This window comes from Anser cygnoides, chromosome 3, assembly GCF_040182565.1.
Source record: "Anser cygnoides isolate HZ-2024a breed goose chromosome 3, Taihu_goose_T2T_genome, whole genome shotgun sequence".
Lineage (NCBI taxonomy): Eukaryota > Metazoa > Chordata > Aves > Anseriformes > Anatidae > Anser > Anser cygnoides.
In genome coordinates, this window is record NC_089875.1 from 13,495,880 (window position 1) to 13,511,530 (window position 15,651).

The following is a 15,651-nucleotide window of genomic DNA, read 5'->3' on the forward strand; positions in this document are numbered from 1 at the left end:
ACTCTAAAAATATCTTAGAAGTGCATTTGTGTGATTAGAAGGAAATGTTCTTGAATTTGAAACTGCTTAAAGCAATTTGAAGAGCTTTATGTGCAACGGCTAGTTAAAGTTATAGCTGGATAACAGAAATAGATACGTAGATAACATTCAGTAGCAATGTTAGAGTGAAATCTTGGATTATATCATTTGTCATTTGATTTAATGCTAATGGTTGTTTTCTTAACCAGTTATTTAAGCATGTTAAAACTGTTCTTTTGATCTTAAGGTTGTTTTAGTATTTTCTTTGCCCAATAAGATTTCTACTGCTAAATGTTGTATTTAGGCTTGGACATGCATGCATTTTAACAGCTTATTTTCTCTGAATGTGCTTCTTTCAATTAATGCTTTCTAAAATTGTTTGTCAGCTATGAGAATGAGTGATGTACTAGGCTAAGAAGCACTAACAGCCTGCCTACTTCTGGTTGCCTGTGTTTAGGTAAAACATTTGTTGCATAGAAGCTAAGTGGGAACTTTGTCAGTTGGTGCACTTATGAAAAACATTAGTCAAGCCTTGTAATAGTGCTTTCAGGAGAAGAACCTGATACTCACTGCTTAAACTGTATTCTCAGCGGAGTTCTCACCACTCAGAGAGATTATCTTGTGTTTTTGTTGCTAGTGGTGATTGTGATTTTTAAGTCATCGTATACTAATAGGCTGCCTTTTTCCCATCCCACGCTGAAGTGAATCTGCATGCCGATTCTATACTCAGCAGATGAAGGGGAAACAGCTAGCAATTAAGAAAATGAATGAAATCCAGAAAAATATTGATGGTTGGGAGGGTAAGGACATCGGCCAATGCTGTAACGAGTTCATCATGGAAGGAACACTCACGCGCGTAGGAGCAAAGCACGAGAGACACATATTTCTATTCGATGGCTTGATGATTTGCTGTAAGTCAAATCACGGCCAGCCAAGACTTCCTGGTGCTAGCAATGCAGAATATCGTCTAAAAGAGAAGTTCTTCATGCGAAAGGTACAAATCAACGACAAAGACGACACTAATGAGTACAGACATGCTTTTGAAATCATCTTAAAAGATGAGAACAGTGTTATTTTTGCTGCTAAATCAGCTGAAGAGAAAAACAACTGGATGGCAGCATTGATATCTTTGCAATATAGAAGCACGCTGGAAAGGATGTTGGATGTAACGATGTTGCAGGAAGAAAAAGAAGAGCAGATGAGATTTCCAAATCCTGAGCTCTATAGGTTTGCAGAACCTGACTCTGAAGAGAACATTGTGTTTGAAGAAAACATGCAGCCCAAATCCGGAATCCCGATCATCAAGGCAGGAACCGTCGTCAAGCTTATCGAGAGGCTGACTTACCACATGTATGCAGGTGAGGCACTTTATTTCGATAACCAGAGCAGCTGATGACTCTGATGATGATGAGAGCTGATGCACAGCAAAATATATACAGTATGTAGAAAGTGAATGTGCTTTGCAGTGCACGAATTGTGAAATGCATTTTGAGTTAAGGTTCGGAATTTGAAATTTGCACTGCTGTAGCAGTTAAAAATACAAATCCTGTTTGGCTGAACGCAGTGGGATAGGCATGTGCATAAGGTTATTCTCATGTGAGGGATGGGGGGGAGGGGTCAGGGTCCAGCAGGAATTGAGCTCCAGCCGATACTTCTTCCTGTATGGCCCAGGCTACAAGAATTGTCCTCCCTCGAGACTTCCACGGCTGGGTGGCACATGAAGGGGCACTAGCACTGCAGACAAGAATTGTGGGCCCGGTTTCTTCAGTTAAGAGTTGCACTTTATAAACTATTACCTGTGTCCATGCTGATGTCAAATGAATAGATCAAATAACAGCTTGCTAGAAGCAGGCACTTGCATAATTTTCACCTTAATCAGAAGTTCAGTGGGGATTTGATTCAAGAACTTTTGACTTCAGGTTTTTGTTTGTTTTGTGAAGATACGTTTATTTTTGTGAAGATATGTTAATGTATGTGTGGTGAATGGCATTTCTGTGAAATAGGATGGCTCATCCAGTCCAATCTCTGCGTGGAGTTTTTCTTGATAATTTTCCAGGATTTTTATAAGCTGTGATGAAAAGCATAGGCTTGGGTTTGTTTGTTTGTTTTCTTTGATTCTACCTGTATGGGCACTTATTATAAACTTTATGCATCTTGGTATAAGTACTTCTCATATTCAGCTGCAGATTTTTGTCTGTCTTTTCACTCCTTACTCCAAGAAATTGTTCTTCTGCAGCTCTATCTTGATGGAACTGGACTCCAGCGTAGAGTAGGAATGTTTGTTTGGAAGAAGCCAGGAGTAAACAGAATATAATCAATATAGTTTAGTACTTTTATTTTTAAAGTGCTTCCAAATAAGTCTGTTTACCCCATTACTTTTGTTGCTCTTCTCCATACTTCATTCAGTTTAGCTTTCCTATCACTTATTAGAAACACAAACGCAGTGTCTTGCTGGTAGATTTTACCAGAGAATTTTTGTGCCTGTCTTCATTTTCTTGTGTTTTTATAAACTTTTAGCTGTTGGCTTCAAATTTTACAGGCGTGATTTATGACATAATTTTATGGTTTTGGAAGTTAGAGTAAAACAATTCAGTGTTAGAGAAAGGAAGAGTGGCTTTTTTTGTTGTTGTTGTTCTGTTTTGAGCTAAAATTGTATTTGGCAGAGAATTAGCAGAACCAGTACTGCTTTAGTGACACACTTGCTTCGCTTTGACTGGCTTGCTTACCACTGGGAAATCATCTTCCCTATGCAGAGGGACTTTTGTTGTACCCAAATCCATTGGTTAGATGCACTTTCGGTTCCGCAGTCATTTAAATCCCTGCTCTCAACAGCCACAGTTCAATAAAACCTGAAGTAGGTTGTTGCTCGAAGCCTTCTGTTAGAGTTGTGCAATGTTGAGCAAACCACTCTTTGGCTCAGCCGAGAATATGGGTACCGCAAAATAGCCTGAAGCACTTGGATCTGTCCCCCCAACCCCCCCAAAAAAATAGGGGAACGAAAGAGAGAAATGGGTTGTCTTGTGATGTATTTAGCCCATCTCTGTAACCTTAGAGATGTGAGCGCAACATGCGTGGATCCGATGCTGAATTGCTCGGTTGTGTGTCATTTCTCTAAGCTCTTATCTTTCATTACATAGCTTCTGGTTTGCAGTTGGTTCTCTGTGGGGACGAATGTAGTCATTCTAACCATTCTTTGCTGTCTTTTCCAGGGAAACAAAGGAATAGATTTAGTGACTCAGCCAAAAAGGCTCTGTTGTACAGGAAACGAGGTCCATTTGCTATGTAAATCATTCAGTGTTTTGTTGCGTTTTATGAGATGCAGTGAGTAGGGCAACAGCTTTCCACAGTAACCCTTTAGCTGTTCTTCTGTGCGTGCATCAGCCGAGTGCAGGGCTTCTCTTTTGCTTTCAGGTGTAGGAACATGAGTGTCCCTGTGGCATCTAGCTAAACAGCTATAAGCTGTGGATTTTTTTATTGTCCCACAAAGGATTATGCGTGTGATTATCATGAAAGAATTGTATTGACTTTATATACATATGCCAGAACAGCAAGCTGTTACTTATTTAATGTGTCTTTCCTCAAATGCAGATATGGTAGCCCAGCATCTGACAATGTCAAGGCAGTTGTTTGCTGTAGTTGGGAGTCTTCTCTTCCAAGTCAAATACTGTAAGGAGTAATAATAGATACGGTTGCAAAGGTTATGCCAGTTTGGTGGAAACAGCTGAAAAAGTGGAGTTAGTGGCAGGGTATGCGCCCTCCAGCCACCACCGGAGGTAGGGCAGGGAGGCAACCCTGGGGGCTGCCTGGCCAGGAGGTGCAGTGGGCTGTCAAAATCCTCCTCTGGTGGAGCAGCAGAGCTGGGAGAGGTCTCCTAAAGCAACTTGCCTTGTGTTTTTACCCAAGAGATGCTGCCCTTTAATTAAAAATTCAGATTCTGACCCCATTTCCATATTCTGGTGGCTTTTACTTGTTTTAATGGGTTTCTGTGGTTATCATCTCCTCCTCCTGATGCTTGCTTAAGAGCAGCTCGGCTAGGTGGTACCAAGATTTGAAAGTCATGGCAATTTTTTTTTTATCTATAGGGCAGTGCTCTTCTATTTTTAAGGCTTTGATATGTTAAGAGTGCTTGTGCGTCATCATAGTGTCCGTTTCCTTTCTTAAGGAATTCAAGGGTGATTATTTATAAATCCTTGTAGAACAAGTTATTGTTCTTTTTTAGCTTTCAAATTGGCTGTATTGAAGAGAGAATTATCACATGAGCAGACATCCTGACTAACCAGTGTGTTGTCTGTATTTTTTTTAACACTTGCTCATATATTGTACGCTATTTTGAGTTGCAGATTTTGCTAGTAAGATAACAGAGTTAGATTTCATTTTCTGATTTACTTCATTTGAAATTCAATATGTATTGTAGATTTAGACACTGAGTCTACCTGTAAATAACAATAGCTATGACTCAGAGCTTGCAGCGATCTGAAAACGTTAATTGCTATGGAGCCTTGCTTCTCTTTCGTGCAGACAAATACTGTTCAGGGCAGTTGCTGCCTACTACAGAATGCAAGCTGTGAAAACATGAGCTATTGCGTTTAGTTAAATTCTTGCTTTTTAGGACACAAAAAATCATATATTTGCATGATGAGGACGATGGGGACAGGGATCACATTCTTTGTGCAAAAGGATTTGGAGACTTGCCTTTGAGAAGGCTTTTTAGACTATACGGTTTCAAGGAGAGGTGAGAGGTATCATGATAAGAAAAACAGTAATGAAGGAAATTGAGATGATAAAGCATACTAGCCGATGTATTGTTTAGGAAATGGGAATTAGCATACAACAGAAATGCAAGGAAATGCTGTGTGGCACAATACACGGTTAATCTGTGCGGCAGATTACAGTAAACTAAACGAAGAACTTAGTGGGATTTCAAAAAAGGTAGGATGTTCATTCATATGGACGAGATGCTGGTAAGTAGTTTGAGGATTTTTATAAAGGTCTTAAAAGCCCAGGAAACAAATCCAATTGTGTAATTGATGTTTGATAGTTTTGGGTCAAATAATGCTGGGTTTTTTCCTGCATTACAGCCTATAAGAACTCCTGTTTCAAGTGCTATATGCTGTTCAGCCACTCTGTATTAGAAAAATTACCTTTTTTTGAAAAATATATGTGTATTTAATATGTAAAGCCATTGCAACCTGCTCATTAGTTTTGTTTAGTGATAGCAATGCTAACTTGGTTTCTAGTCAGCTCTGTCTAGTGCCAGCATGCTGTCACTGCATTTCCTCATACTTGAAAACAAATGTTTTTGCTTTTGTAATGAAGTGCATTGCTTTTTGTTTTGAATACTTGTTTCTAAAGCTGATTTGAATATTTTGAAGATACTGATATGTACTTAATCAGTTAATATGAAATCTATTTATTTTCTGGAAGTAAAATAAACTCAGTACGACTGTAGGCTAACTGAAAAAATACCTAGCCTACCTTAACCACAGCTGGTCATAAGTTGTACCTGTTTTGGGAAAACATTCTCCCCTAGAAGAGAGAGCTATGCCATTTCTATCTAATACAAAGTTACTTGTTTTGTTTTCTGAGTTACTTGTCTTGATCTTTGTCAAAAACAATTGTTTACTAGATGGCTCATAAATAAAATGATTTGTTATTTTCAAAGCTGTTGGAAGAGAATCCAATCTTTTAATAATTGAAGGGAAAGTAATTTTTATGATTTGTCAAACAGAATTAAAATTGCTTTTAAATTCTGCTTTTTATTGCTATTTTAGGAGGTTGTGAATTGTTACCAAAGCAGTTTCATTTTACACCATCTTCTTTCTGCATTTGATACTCTAGCATCTTTCATTTTGAAGGATACAATTAACTTATTTTAGAGTATAAAACAGTAGATAATTGCTGACACAGGCATTATTCTTTGTCTTAGATCCCAACTTTGTTCGGACTTTTCTCACAACATATAGATCCTTCTGTAAACCTCAAGAGTTGCTGAGTCTACTAATAGAAAGGTATGCCACTGTTAAAATATTGTTCATATGAAGTGAAATATTTTGTTTAAATTTTTACATGGAGTAGAATTTGTAGGATTCTTGTTTTCCGGTTGGCTTTGTTTTACTCCAAACACTTGAAAAAGTTATCAAAATCAAGGATGACAAACAGTACAATTAAAATGCACGAGTTATATCCAGAAGTTTAAGGATTGTTTAGGTGTCTTCAGTAACTTCCAGTGCCCCACAGTTCTGTCTTGGAAATCCATATTAATATTGATTTTAGAATCTTCCTGTGTTTAGCAAAACATAAGATCCTGACATGTAGAAACCATCTGAATTTTGAGCTATCTTTAATCAACACGTACTCATTTGAGCAAGATTAGTTTAATAGGTGACTGGTACTTATCCCCAAATTCTGTGCTAGGTTTGAAATTCCAGAGCCTGAGCCAACAGAAGCTGATCGTATTGCAATGGAGAATGGAGACCAGCCCCTTAGTGCTGAGTTAAAAAGATTTCGGAAAGAGTACATACAACCTGTGCAGCTACGGTGAGTACTGCAGCAATGTGAGCCAACCTGACTTCCTTTTAAGTTTTTAAAGTAACCAACCTTTGGATGCAGGGGCTCTTTTGGATAGCCAGGAGCCTTTCTTGTAGGTGCTTTGATAGACAGCATAGGGGAGCAGTCAGACATTTTGACTCTGCTGCTTGAAAATCTGGTGGGAATTTGAACTCATGGCATGAAAGGCCTTGGGAAAGGCTTCTGCTGAGTTTTAGGCTATTAGTCTGCAAATCAGTTTCTTGTGCTCATGGCTTTTATGGAATCCGTGTTTGTGCAAACTTGTACACTGTAAGCTTGCCACAAAGATGTATATAGAGAACGTTTTAAATGTTATTTTAATGAAAGTAACATTACTATGGCTTCTTTGAATGTAAAGAAAAAAATGCTTATAGCTGATGAAATGCAGACAGTAGAATAATCCTGTTTGTTCTGCTATTCTGATATTCCTGTGAACTAAAAGCCTTGAAATGCTAGATATGAAGACAGACCATGTTGTGGAATACTTACTGATCTTTTTCTTCTGCAGAGTATTAAATGTATGTCGACACTGGGTAGAACACCACTTCTATGACTTTGAAAGAGATGCTGATCTTTTGCAACGTTTGGAGGAATTCATTGGAACAGTAAGAGGTACTTACGTTTTCTTAAGTGCTGGTCTTTATAAAGCATCCCTTTTCCAAGGTATGGAATGGGATAACTTTGCCCTACAGTGAGTGGATAAAAAAAACAGGGCTGGCAGTTTATTAAATACTTAAATGCTGTTAAATTCTACAATGTCTGGCCTTTGTTCAGAAGAAAGAACACTTTGTTTATATCTTTATTTGATAAGTTCTGTGCTATAAGGTGACTGAAATCAATGACAAATTATGAGAATTGAGTGATGCTCAGGACAGAATAATTGCTTTGATTGTCCTCTTAAACAATACACAGGTGTGATTTTTGTAAAAGTTTGGTGGAAACCACTGGTTTGTTAAAGCAAGGGTTTTCTGGGTATTTCACAGTGCATATCAGGCCTGTAGGTCACCTTCCAATGGTGATTGTACAGGTCTTTCACATTGCCTTACAAGAACAACTGGGACTGCTACAGGAGTAGTTTGTAGGAAAATATTACAGTAGAGAAGTATTTCATGCTTATTTAGCAATTTAGAAGAGGTGGAGAATGAGGCAGCTAGTTTAATGTGGATTACTGGTAAATTTTCAGTGGACTTGCCATTTCACGTATGAAATTCTTATGGTGTAGAGCTAAACAGGCATTTGTCCTTTGGGTTTTATTCTCAGCTTTGATGATAAATACAGTTGAGGGAGAAGCTTCTCCCTGTTCGTTATTCTTCCCTTCTATGCCTTCTGAGGTAAGCATGTACTCTTGCCCAAAGTAAAAAGTTCAGGTTGTTCACAGAAATGCACTTTGGACAAAAGAAAGTTAGTTTCCATACACTGTTTCCATAAACTCATTGTAAAGTCAGAAAAGAGAAAAATGCCACCTGATTCAGAGCAGGAGCCAAATTTAGATGTTCTGAATTGTGCTTGGGCAAACCTGACATGCTCAGCATTGGCTGTTGAGGGTTTCTTCGTAACATGTCTGAATGCTTTGAGAGTTGTTTGGGAACACCATGTATGCACTTCTAATGAATATACGGTTGCTTAATTGTATTGGTGGCATGGGGATGGGTATTGAATCAAAAATTTCCCAATTATACAAACCTCTGGGAAAGGTATTAAGACTAAATAGTAATTTTCTCTCTTTGTGCCAGGCAAAGCGATGAAGAAATGGGTTGAATCAATCACCAAGATAATCAACCGGAAAAAGCAGGCGCAAGCCATTGGGCCAAGTCACAACATTACTTTTGAAAGCCCACCTCCAGCGATCGAATGGCACATAAGCAAACCAGGACACACAGAGACTTTTGACTTGCTCACTTTGCATCCAATAGAAATTGCTCGCCAGCTCACTTTACTTGAGTCAGATTTTTACAGGTAACTTTCCTCCATTGAAAAACACATGACACAAACCAAAATATCCTCCAGCATGAAATTGTTTCTGCGGGCCCCTGCTGTGAAGCCCCACGGTAGGTCAAGGGACTTTACCGATGCTGTATATTAATTGTTACTTTTTCAGACAAAAAATCTAAAAACTAGTATTTGTTTTGTCATCCCCAAGCGAACGTGCAGTACCTGTGACTGATGCATACTTTTAATTGCATTGTGCTGCAGGTTTCTCCTTATGCTTTCTGAGTAAATCAGCCTTTGAGAAGCATGAACGTGAATTAAATCGGTTTCCTTCGTATCCTAGTTTGTGAAGCAAATTATGGACCATGTCAGATCTCACCAGATGTCTGTGAGAGCTTGTTAAGATGCTGGAAGCTCACATTTTATTATGGTGAATGAGATGTGGACTTCATTCTTCATTTAGATGAACAGAGGTGGTTAATAGTCATATAAATTAAGAAATATTTACACGCTAGAAAAGAAGCACAGAAATATAAGTCACTTGAGTCATGTGGTGAGCCTAAGATCATAGAATTGATACCTTAAGAATTCAGTTCCAAATATTAATTTCAAATTCCCTGGAAATGAAGAGGCTTTGGAAAAATGGTATCTTCTTTCACGCTTGTGATTACATTTTTTGATACATGCATCTACTTTTTTTTAGAGCTGTGCAGCCATCTGAACTAGTTGGAAGTGTGTGGACAAAGGAAGATAAAGAAATTAATTCCCCTAACCTTCTCAAAATGATAAGGCATACAACTAACCTCACTTTGTGGTTTGAAAAGTAAGTGACTTTCCTAAAATATGCACCTAGTCCGTTACTGGACATGTACAGTACTTTCAGAAGTATATTGTGAAAAAATCTGTTCTGGGAGAATTTCAGTTTAAGTAGTGTTTAGATGCTACAGCTGGTCCCTGAGATAATTTTACCATAATGATTTCAGCTTTTTAGTCTGTTAATTCTTAAAAGCAGACTTTATTCTAAACATTTTCAGAACTGTTGAATAATTTGATAAACTTTTCATACTTATGTGTGTTACAACTTAATATTTTCTTATGGAAAACTCTTCAACACTACAATACAAAATCAAATGTTCTTGTTTATTTAGATGTATTGTAGAAACAGAAAACCTAGAGGAAAGAGTAATTGTAGTGAGCCGAATAATTGAGATCCTGCAAGTTTTTCAAGAGCTAAACAACTTTAATGGCGTCCTTGAGATTGTCAGTGCAATGAACTCTGCAGCAGTGTATAGGTTGGATCACACATTTGAGGTACAGTGATGAAATGTTCTCCATTTTTGGTATGAAAGTGTAATGCAGTACACCTTAGCTACATTGAAAGCTTACCTTTTCAGTAGGCATGTCCTTCAAAGAAGGAACAAGGAAGGTAAATCTCCCAACAACCGAATCAATTAGGGTGTAAGAGTTGTTTTTTTATTTCTGGGTTTCAGAAGAAAGAATTCAATCCTCACTCCAGAAAGGCAGAAAAAGGTAGCAAGATCCTGAGATGGTGGGGCACTGTCCTTGTGGTCACTGACTTAAATATCAGTGGGAGATGCTTACTCTCAGTATTGTTGCTGGCTTACGCCATTACACTGGTTTTCCAAATAACCTGTTTCATCTCTCTGTAGCAAATTCCAAGTCGTCAGAAGAAGATTTTGGAAGAAGCTTATGAACTGAGTGAGGATCACTATAAGAAATACTTGGCAAAACTCAGGTCCATTAATCCTCCTTGTGTGCCTTTTTTTGGTAAGTATGTTTGGTTCTGAACGAGCTATATCATGCATAAGCGTTTGGAAAATAATGAGCTGAGGCACTAAACAAAAGTATGAACAATAGTGAGAATTCAGTTTTAACAGGATATTCGGGTTTGAATTTCAGCTGCCCAGACATCAAAGCATTTTCCCTGGCTTGCTTAAACTAGCAGCAGGACTGATTGTGTAAAGGAAATTGTTAATTGCCTGTATGTGAAAGAAATGTTAAATTGGCTAATAATTGCATATGTTATTTGTGGCAAGAATAAGTATACCTGGAATATCTTAATTACATAGTTATTCATTTTTTCTTTAAATGCAGTTTGAAATGTTGTGACTTAAATGGAAGGTGGGCACGTTAGAAATATTTACTAGCAGGTAAGAAGGGAACACGCCCACATTCTCCCAAAGAACTTCAAGAAATAAAAATAGATTTTGGTAAAGAACCATGTTCTGGATCATCAGACTGAGGAGTTCTTTCAAGTAGAATGCTTGGAATTTCTGAAGTTTAGCAAATTATGAAATTAGGCAAAAGGTGTTGCTGCTGCTTGGACATTTGCTGCAGTTTTCATTCACAGTACATTGTACTTGTCCAGCACAGACTTCACAGTTGAAAGAAAATGGTGTTGATAGCTTTTTTGGCCTTTCACAAATTTGGGAAACATATACTCCAGAGCTCTCCAGAGAAAGATAAGGTTAGCTAAGAAACCTTCTGTCCTGCTTCAGAGATGAGTAGAGGTTAGCATGATGACACATGAATAATTCTATTTACTTCTCAAGCTGTGGTCAGAAGAGTCATATGACAGTTCCAGCTAGGTCATTCATGAGCTTGAGATGAACTCCTCTCTCTAATCATCATGATTTGATGTAATTGTGAGGGCAGGAGTGGAACAGAAGAATAAAACACATAAATAGTTTTTTTGGGCTTAGCTGGGATCTCTGGTGGAGTAGAGCTGAGTTCCGTCAGAATAGTTGAGAGAAAGCAGTTCAGTTCAGTGTAGTTTTGTCTTTCAAATTGCTAGTAGTGTTCAGTTGTGTGAGGTTCCTAAACAATGGGAGGATACATAAACCTTGAGATTTTGATGCAAAAGTCAGAGTTCACAAGAAGGCATATTAAAATATTTAAATTACTGACTTATTTGAAAATGAGCTGTGACTTATTGACCCCAACTGAAAATTTTTCTAAGTAATTAAAATCCACAAATTAAGTTCTTTAGGAATTCTTTGTATTCCAGCCATGTGCCTTCCCACTTGTTTTGTATTACATATTTAGAATCTCTTTTGTGTTCTCCTTAGGAATTTACTTAACTAACATTTTGAAAACAGAAGAAGGCAACCCTGAATTTCTAAAGCGACATGGGAAAGAACTTATAAACTTCAGCAAGAGAAGAAAGGTAGCTGAAATAACAGGAGAGATACAGCAGTACCAGAACCAGCCATACTGTTTAAGAGTAGAATTTGACATCAGGGTAAGTGGCATTATTTCCACGTGTCCACACGTTGAGGTACTTCTGTCGTGATAACATCAGCTGATAGAGACTGAATCAGAGATGAGCAGAAGGCTTGCCATAAAATCTCTGTCAAGTCTGTCAGAGAAGGCAGAAAGCTCAATGCTTGCAATTTGGTGGGGGGATTGATGTTTTGTTTTTGTGCTCTTGTTTTTTTTTTGTTGTTTTTTTTTAATTTCAGCTGTTGGAGTGTTAGTAGATAGATCTTACTGGTCAGTGTTAAACAGTAACAGAAACTGCCAGATTCTCACTGTCCTTCACTCAGTTGCCTTTGTTTGTCACTGGCTTGTAGTGAGCCCAGTTGTCTTTTTCCTCCCTTGTTCTTCTTCCTTTACGTTTTCAGGTTTACCTGATAACACTGCATTTACTTCATGTATTGGTAATGATGCTCACAGTTTTGTCCCCTTGTGTGCTTGCTCTCCTTGGTTTGTGTGTTCCTCCCTAAGCAGTCCTCTGCTTGCTTTTCTTTCTCCTTTTTCTTTAAACGTATTTTCAGCTATGTATTCTCAAAGAGCCATAGGACTGTTTATCTTAAGAGACTGCAAGATTTTCTCTTGGTATTTTTTTTCTCCTCAGGGTTTGACAGAATGTGTTCTGAGAGCAGTCTTCCCCTGCATCAATGTAGAGATGGGCTGTACAACTTCTGAGGGTGTTCAAGCTAACCTGGTCTGCTTTTTGCACTGCAGAAAATATTTATGGTACTAGCACAGTTGTTTCTTCAGGCCAAGCATAGCACTAGGAATGTCCATCAGAGGGCTGGCAACAAGCATTTACTAACTTAAAATCTATCGCTGCTTCTGACTTGAACGTTTTCTCTCTTCTATGGAGCAGTTGGGATCACTTGTGCAATAGAAACAAGCACCAAAGAAATAGCTTAGCTGATGTAATTTTTTTTTACCTTCTTCTATTTCAGAGATTTTTTGAAAACCTGAATCCAATGGGAAACAGCATGGAGACAGAATTTACAGATTATCTGTTCAACAAGTCCCTAGAGATAGAGCCACGAAATGTCAAGCCTCCACCAAGATTTGTTAGTATTCTCCCCCCCCTCCCAAATGCTTACATTTGTCTTTCAGAGAGAGGTGATTTATTTGGCATTTTGATTTTGTTTGGTGTGTTTTGATTTTGTGTGACGCTTTGTTTCTGTTTTGTCATTTCAGCCCAAAAAGTACAACTATCCTCTCAAGTCCCCAGGTGTTCGCCCATCTAATCCAAGGCCAGGTACCATGAGACATCCTACACCCCTGCAACAGGAGCCAAGAAAAATTAGTTACAGTCGCATCCCAGAGAGTGAGACCGAAACCACAGCATCTGCACCAAACTCTCCACGAACACCTTTGACCCCACCCCCTGCTTCTGCTACTTCGAGTACAACAGATGCCTGCAGTGTGTTTGACTCAGATCCTTCCAGTCCTTTTCATGCAAGTAGGTGAAAATGGATAGTCTGCCAAGACTGTGTATTAGATTTTGTGGTCTTAAACAGGTAAAACCATGTTTAGTCTTGACTGTCTCTATAGCCACTTTAGTCTCCTTGCAGAGGCAAAAACTTTGAGTGCATTTTACTCCATTTTTATTATAAGTTTTCACTGTAAAGGGAGAAACTGAACAGAATTAGACATGCTGGGTATTACATTTCTTGGGACAGACTGTCAAAACAGAAAGGCAGAGGTATATCTTTCTTGCTCATGTATGTCCTAAACAGCTGTGGGATTTGCTGCCATATATATACGTGTGTTGAATGTATTCAGTGAGTACCTGTTTGATGGTGACCCATAAGAATAGAAATGAATGTTCTGCGGGTGCCTTATTTTGCTGTCTGCTATCGCAAATTGGCTTCAGGGTATGCGGATGTTTTTCCTGAATGTCTTAAAATCAGTATTGCCCTGCTATAAATGCATCAGAACCAATCAGCACCTATTTTTCTTCTGTCTTCAACATACAAGGAAGATTGTACTATATGGTATGCTTTCAATACTTCATATTGTACGTGTAAGAGGGCTGTCAAAGGAAATACAAGGTTAGTGCCCTGTTGAGCTGGTTGCCACAAGGGGGTGAAGTGATGCACTAAAAAGCAAAGGTTGCTTAGCAGAGCAGTGGCACTTCTGAGTGTCCTCACTAGGTCTCCCAAATACTTCTTCATAAGAAGATATTTCTTCATTGTTGGATTGACCCACTGACTGCAGGTTCAGGGTATTGTTTTAGTGCTTTTGTGTTACAAGGACAACTTTGTGGTGTGGGTTTTGGTCTTAAGGATTACTTAAGAAAGCACAGGAACTGGTGGCCACAGATGATTGCAGCTCAGAAAAGCAGTTTGGTTGGGATGTGCAAGACAGAGGGTTGTTTAGCTGTATATTTAACACCTTCTTGTTCCATGCTGCTTTTTACAAACAAGTAATTTACTAAAGTAAAAGCATGCTGCCTTTAATGATATCTTTATTGACAATGATAAGGGAAATACACCGTGTCGAACAAAAGTTCATCATTATCAGGATTTTTCTTTTTATGCCCACTAGGATCTGCTTCTGTGTCATCCATAAACTTTACCAAAAATTCAGATGAAGCTCATGTTCCCCCTCCAGTTCCTCCTCGAAGAAGACCGGAGTCTGCCCCAGCTGAATCCTCCCCATCAAAAGTAAGTAAGACGAAAAACAGGCGTTTTTCTGGGAGAAGAGGGAAGGGTATGATAGAAAAGGAACTCTTAAAGATAATATGTGTATTTTTTAACAACTGTATGTGAAACAGTAAGCAGCCATGTATTTCAGGCCTGCACAGCTCAGCCTTTCTATGTCCCGATCCCAAACCAGTGAATTAACAGATGAGACCTAAATTTAGGATTAAGAATGTCTTCCTGTCTTGCCTACAAATTCACTGTGATGAGGCTCTCACTTTGTCTGCTAGAACTTGAAGCTTCAGGTAGATGTTTCCATCTGCAATAATTGTCCCGGAGCATCATTTTGGGATGTGTGTGTCAGGGTAAAGAACTGAAAAATAATGATGGAAGGTGATGAATATACCTTAGTCCCCTGAAAAGATTCATTGGAATATTGTACCCTTGATGCTGTGGTGCTCAGTGCTTTCCCTTGATTACCTGTCTTGTCTGCCTGCTTCAGCCATTGCTGCATTTTCCGTTAACATTTGGGATCCGATCTAGCCTTTGCTGCAGACAGTGTCAAATTTCTCGTGATTTCAGCGGGAGTTGGTTGATGGCTTCAGAGAATTGGGTAGATTTGAAAATTCCACTCAAAATTACTTTGTATATCTTTGGCTTTAGAGAGGGCTTCTGCATGTCCTTTCAGCAAGATGTCCTTTTCAGACTACAGGTGACTCTGCTGTCAGCCAGCAGGCTTTAATGTGTTGTGTTCCTATCAAAATGCAATTGAAAACATTATAAACATAATAAGGCGGTGGAAACTGTCATTGTGGGCTGCAGCTTGGGAACCATTCCCTTCAGTAATCGTGTCTACTTAGTTCCATCTTCTGCGCGTAGTTCATTTTTTCCTCTGTTCAGCATCATGTGCCTCTCCCTTTTCCACATTTTCTTGGAGAAATATCTGGTGCTATTACCCATCCTAAGTGCCTGTTACCGGGGAGGCAGGGGAATATACCCAGACCTACCCAGCAGGCAGATCCGGAACCAGCATGGAAACTATTTCTCTGATCATTCTTTGGCTTGCCTTTTTCCCCTCTCAGTGCATCTTTCTTCCCTGCATCCCTTGCTGTTAAGTCATGTATTGATACACCCGTGCTCTCCCCTCCTGCACATCTGGTCCATTTGTCTTTTCTGTCTGTATCACGCTGAGAAACATGTTTGTTTCAGGCACCGCCACTCCCTTTTG

The 15,651-nt window shown here is 38.8% G+C and overlaps 1 protein-coding gene across 4 annotated transcripts in view; it reads left to right on the top strand.

The window, feature by feature from the left end:
* SOS1 (SOS Ras/Rac guanine nucleotide exchange factor 1) overlaps nucleotides 1-15,651 on the top strand; it is a 59,855-nt gene that overhangs the window by 32,057 nt on the left and 12,147 nt on the right. For all 4 annotated transcript variants that reach the window (XR_010830883.1, XM_066995475.1, XM_013196164.3 and 1 more), the window contains 12 exons: nucleotides 721-1,376; nucleotides 5,945-6,026; nucleotides 6,433-6,555; nucleotides 7,094-7,197; nucleotides 8,319-8,541; nucleotides 9,218-9,337; nucleotides 9,663-9,825; nucleotides 10,185-10,302; nucleotides 11,604-11,776; nucleotides 12,729-12,845; nucleotides 12,976-13,240; nucleotides 14,329-14,447. Coding sequence is in view for 3 of the 4 variants with exons in the window: in XM_066995475.1 (XP_066851576.1) it covers nucleotides 721-1,376; nucleotides 5,945-6,026; nucleotides 6,433-6,555; nucleotides 7,094-7,197; nucleotides 8,319-8,541; nucleotides 9,218-9,337; nucleotides 9,663-9,825; nucleotides 10,185-10,302; nucleotides 11,604-11,776; nucleotides 12,729-12,845; nucleotides 12,976-13,240; nucleotides 14,329-14,447 (2,263 nt within the window). In the remaining variant the exon portion in view is untranslated. The remainder of the gene's footprint in view (nucleotides 1-720; nucleotides 1,377-5,944; nucleotides 6,027-6,432; nucleotides 6,556-7,093; nucleotides 7,198-8,318; nucleotides 8,542-9,217; nucleotides 9,338-9,662; nucleotides 9,826-10,184; nucleotides 10,303-11,603; nucleotides 11,777-12,728; nucleotides 12,846-12,975; nucleotides 13,241-14,328; nucleotides 14,448-15,651) is intronic.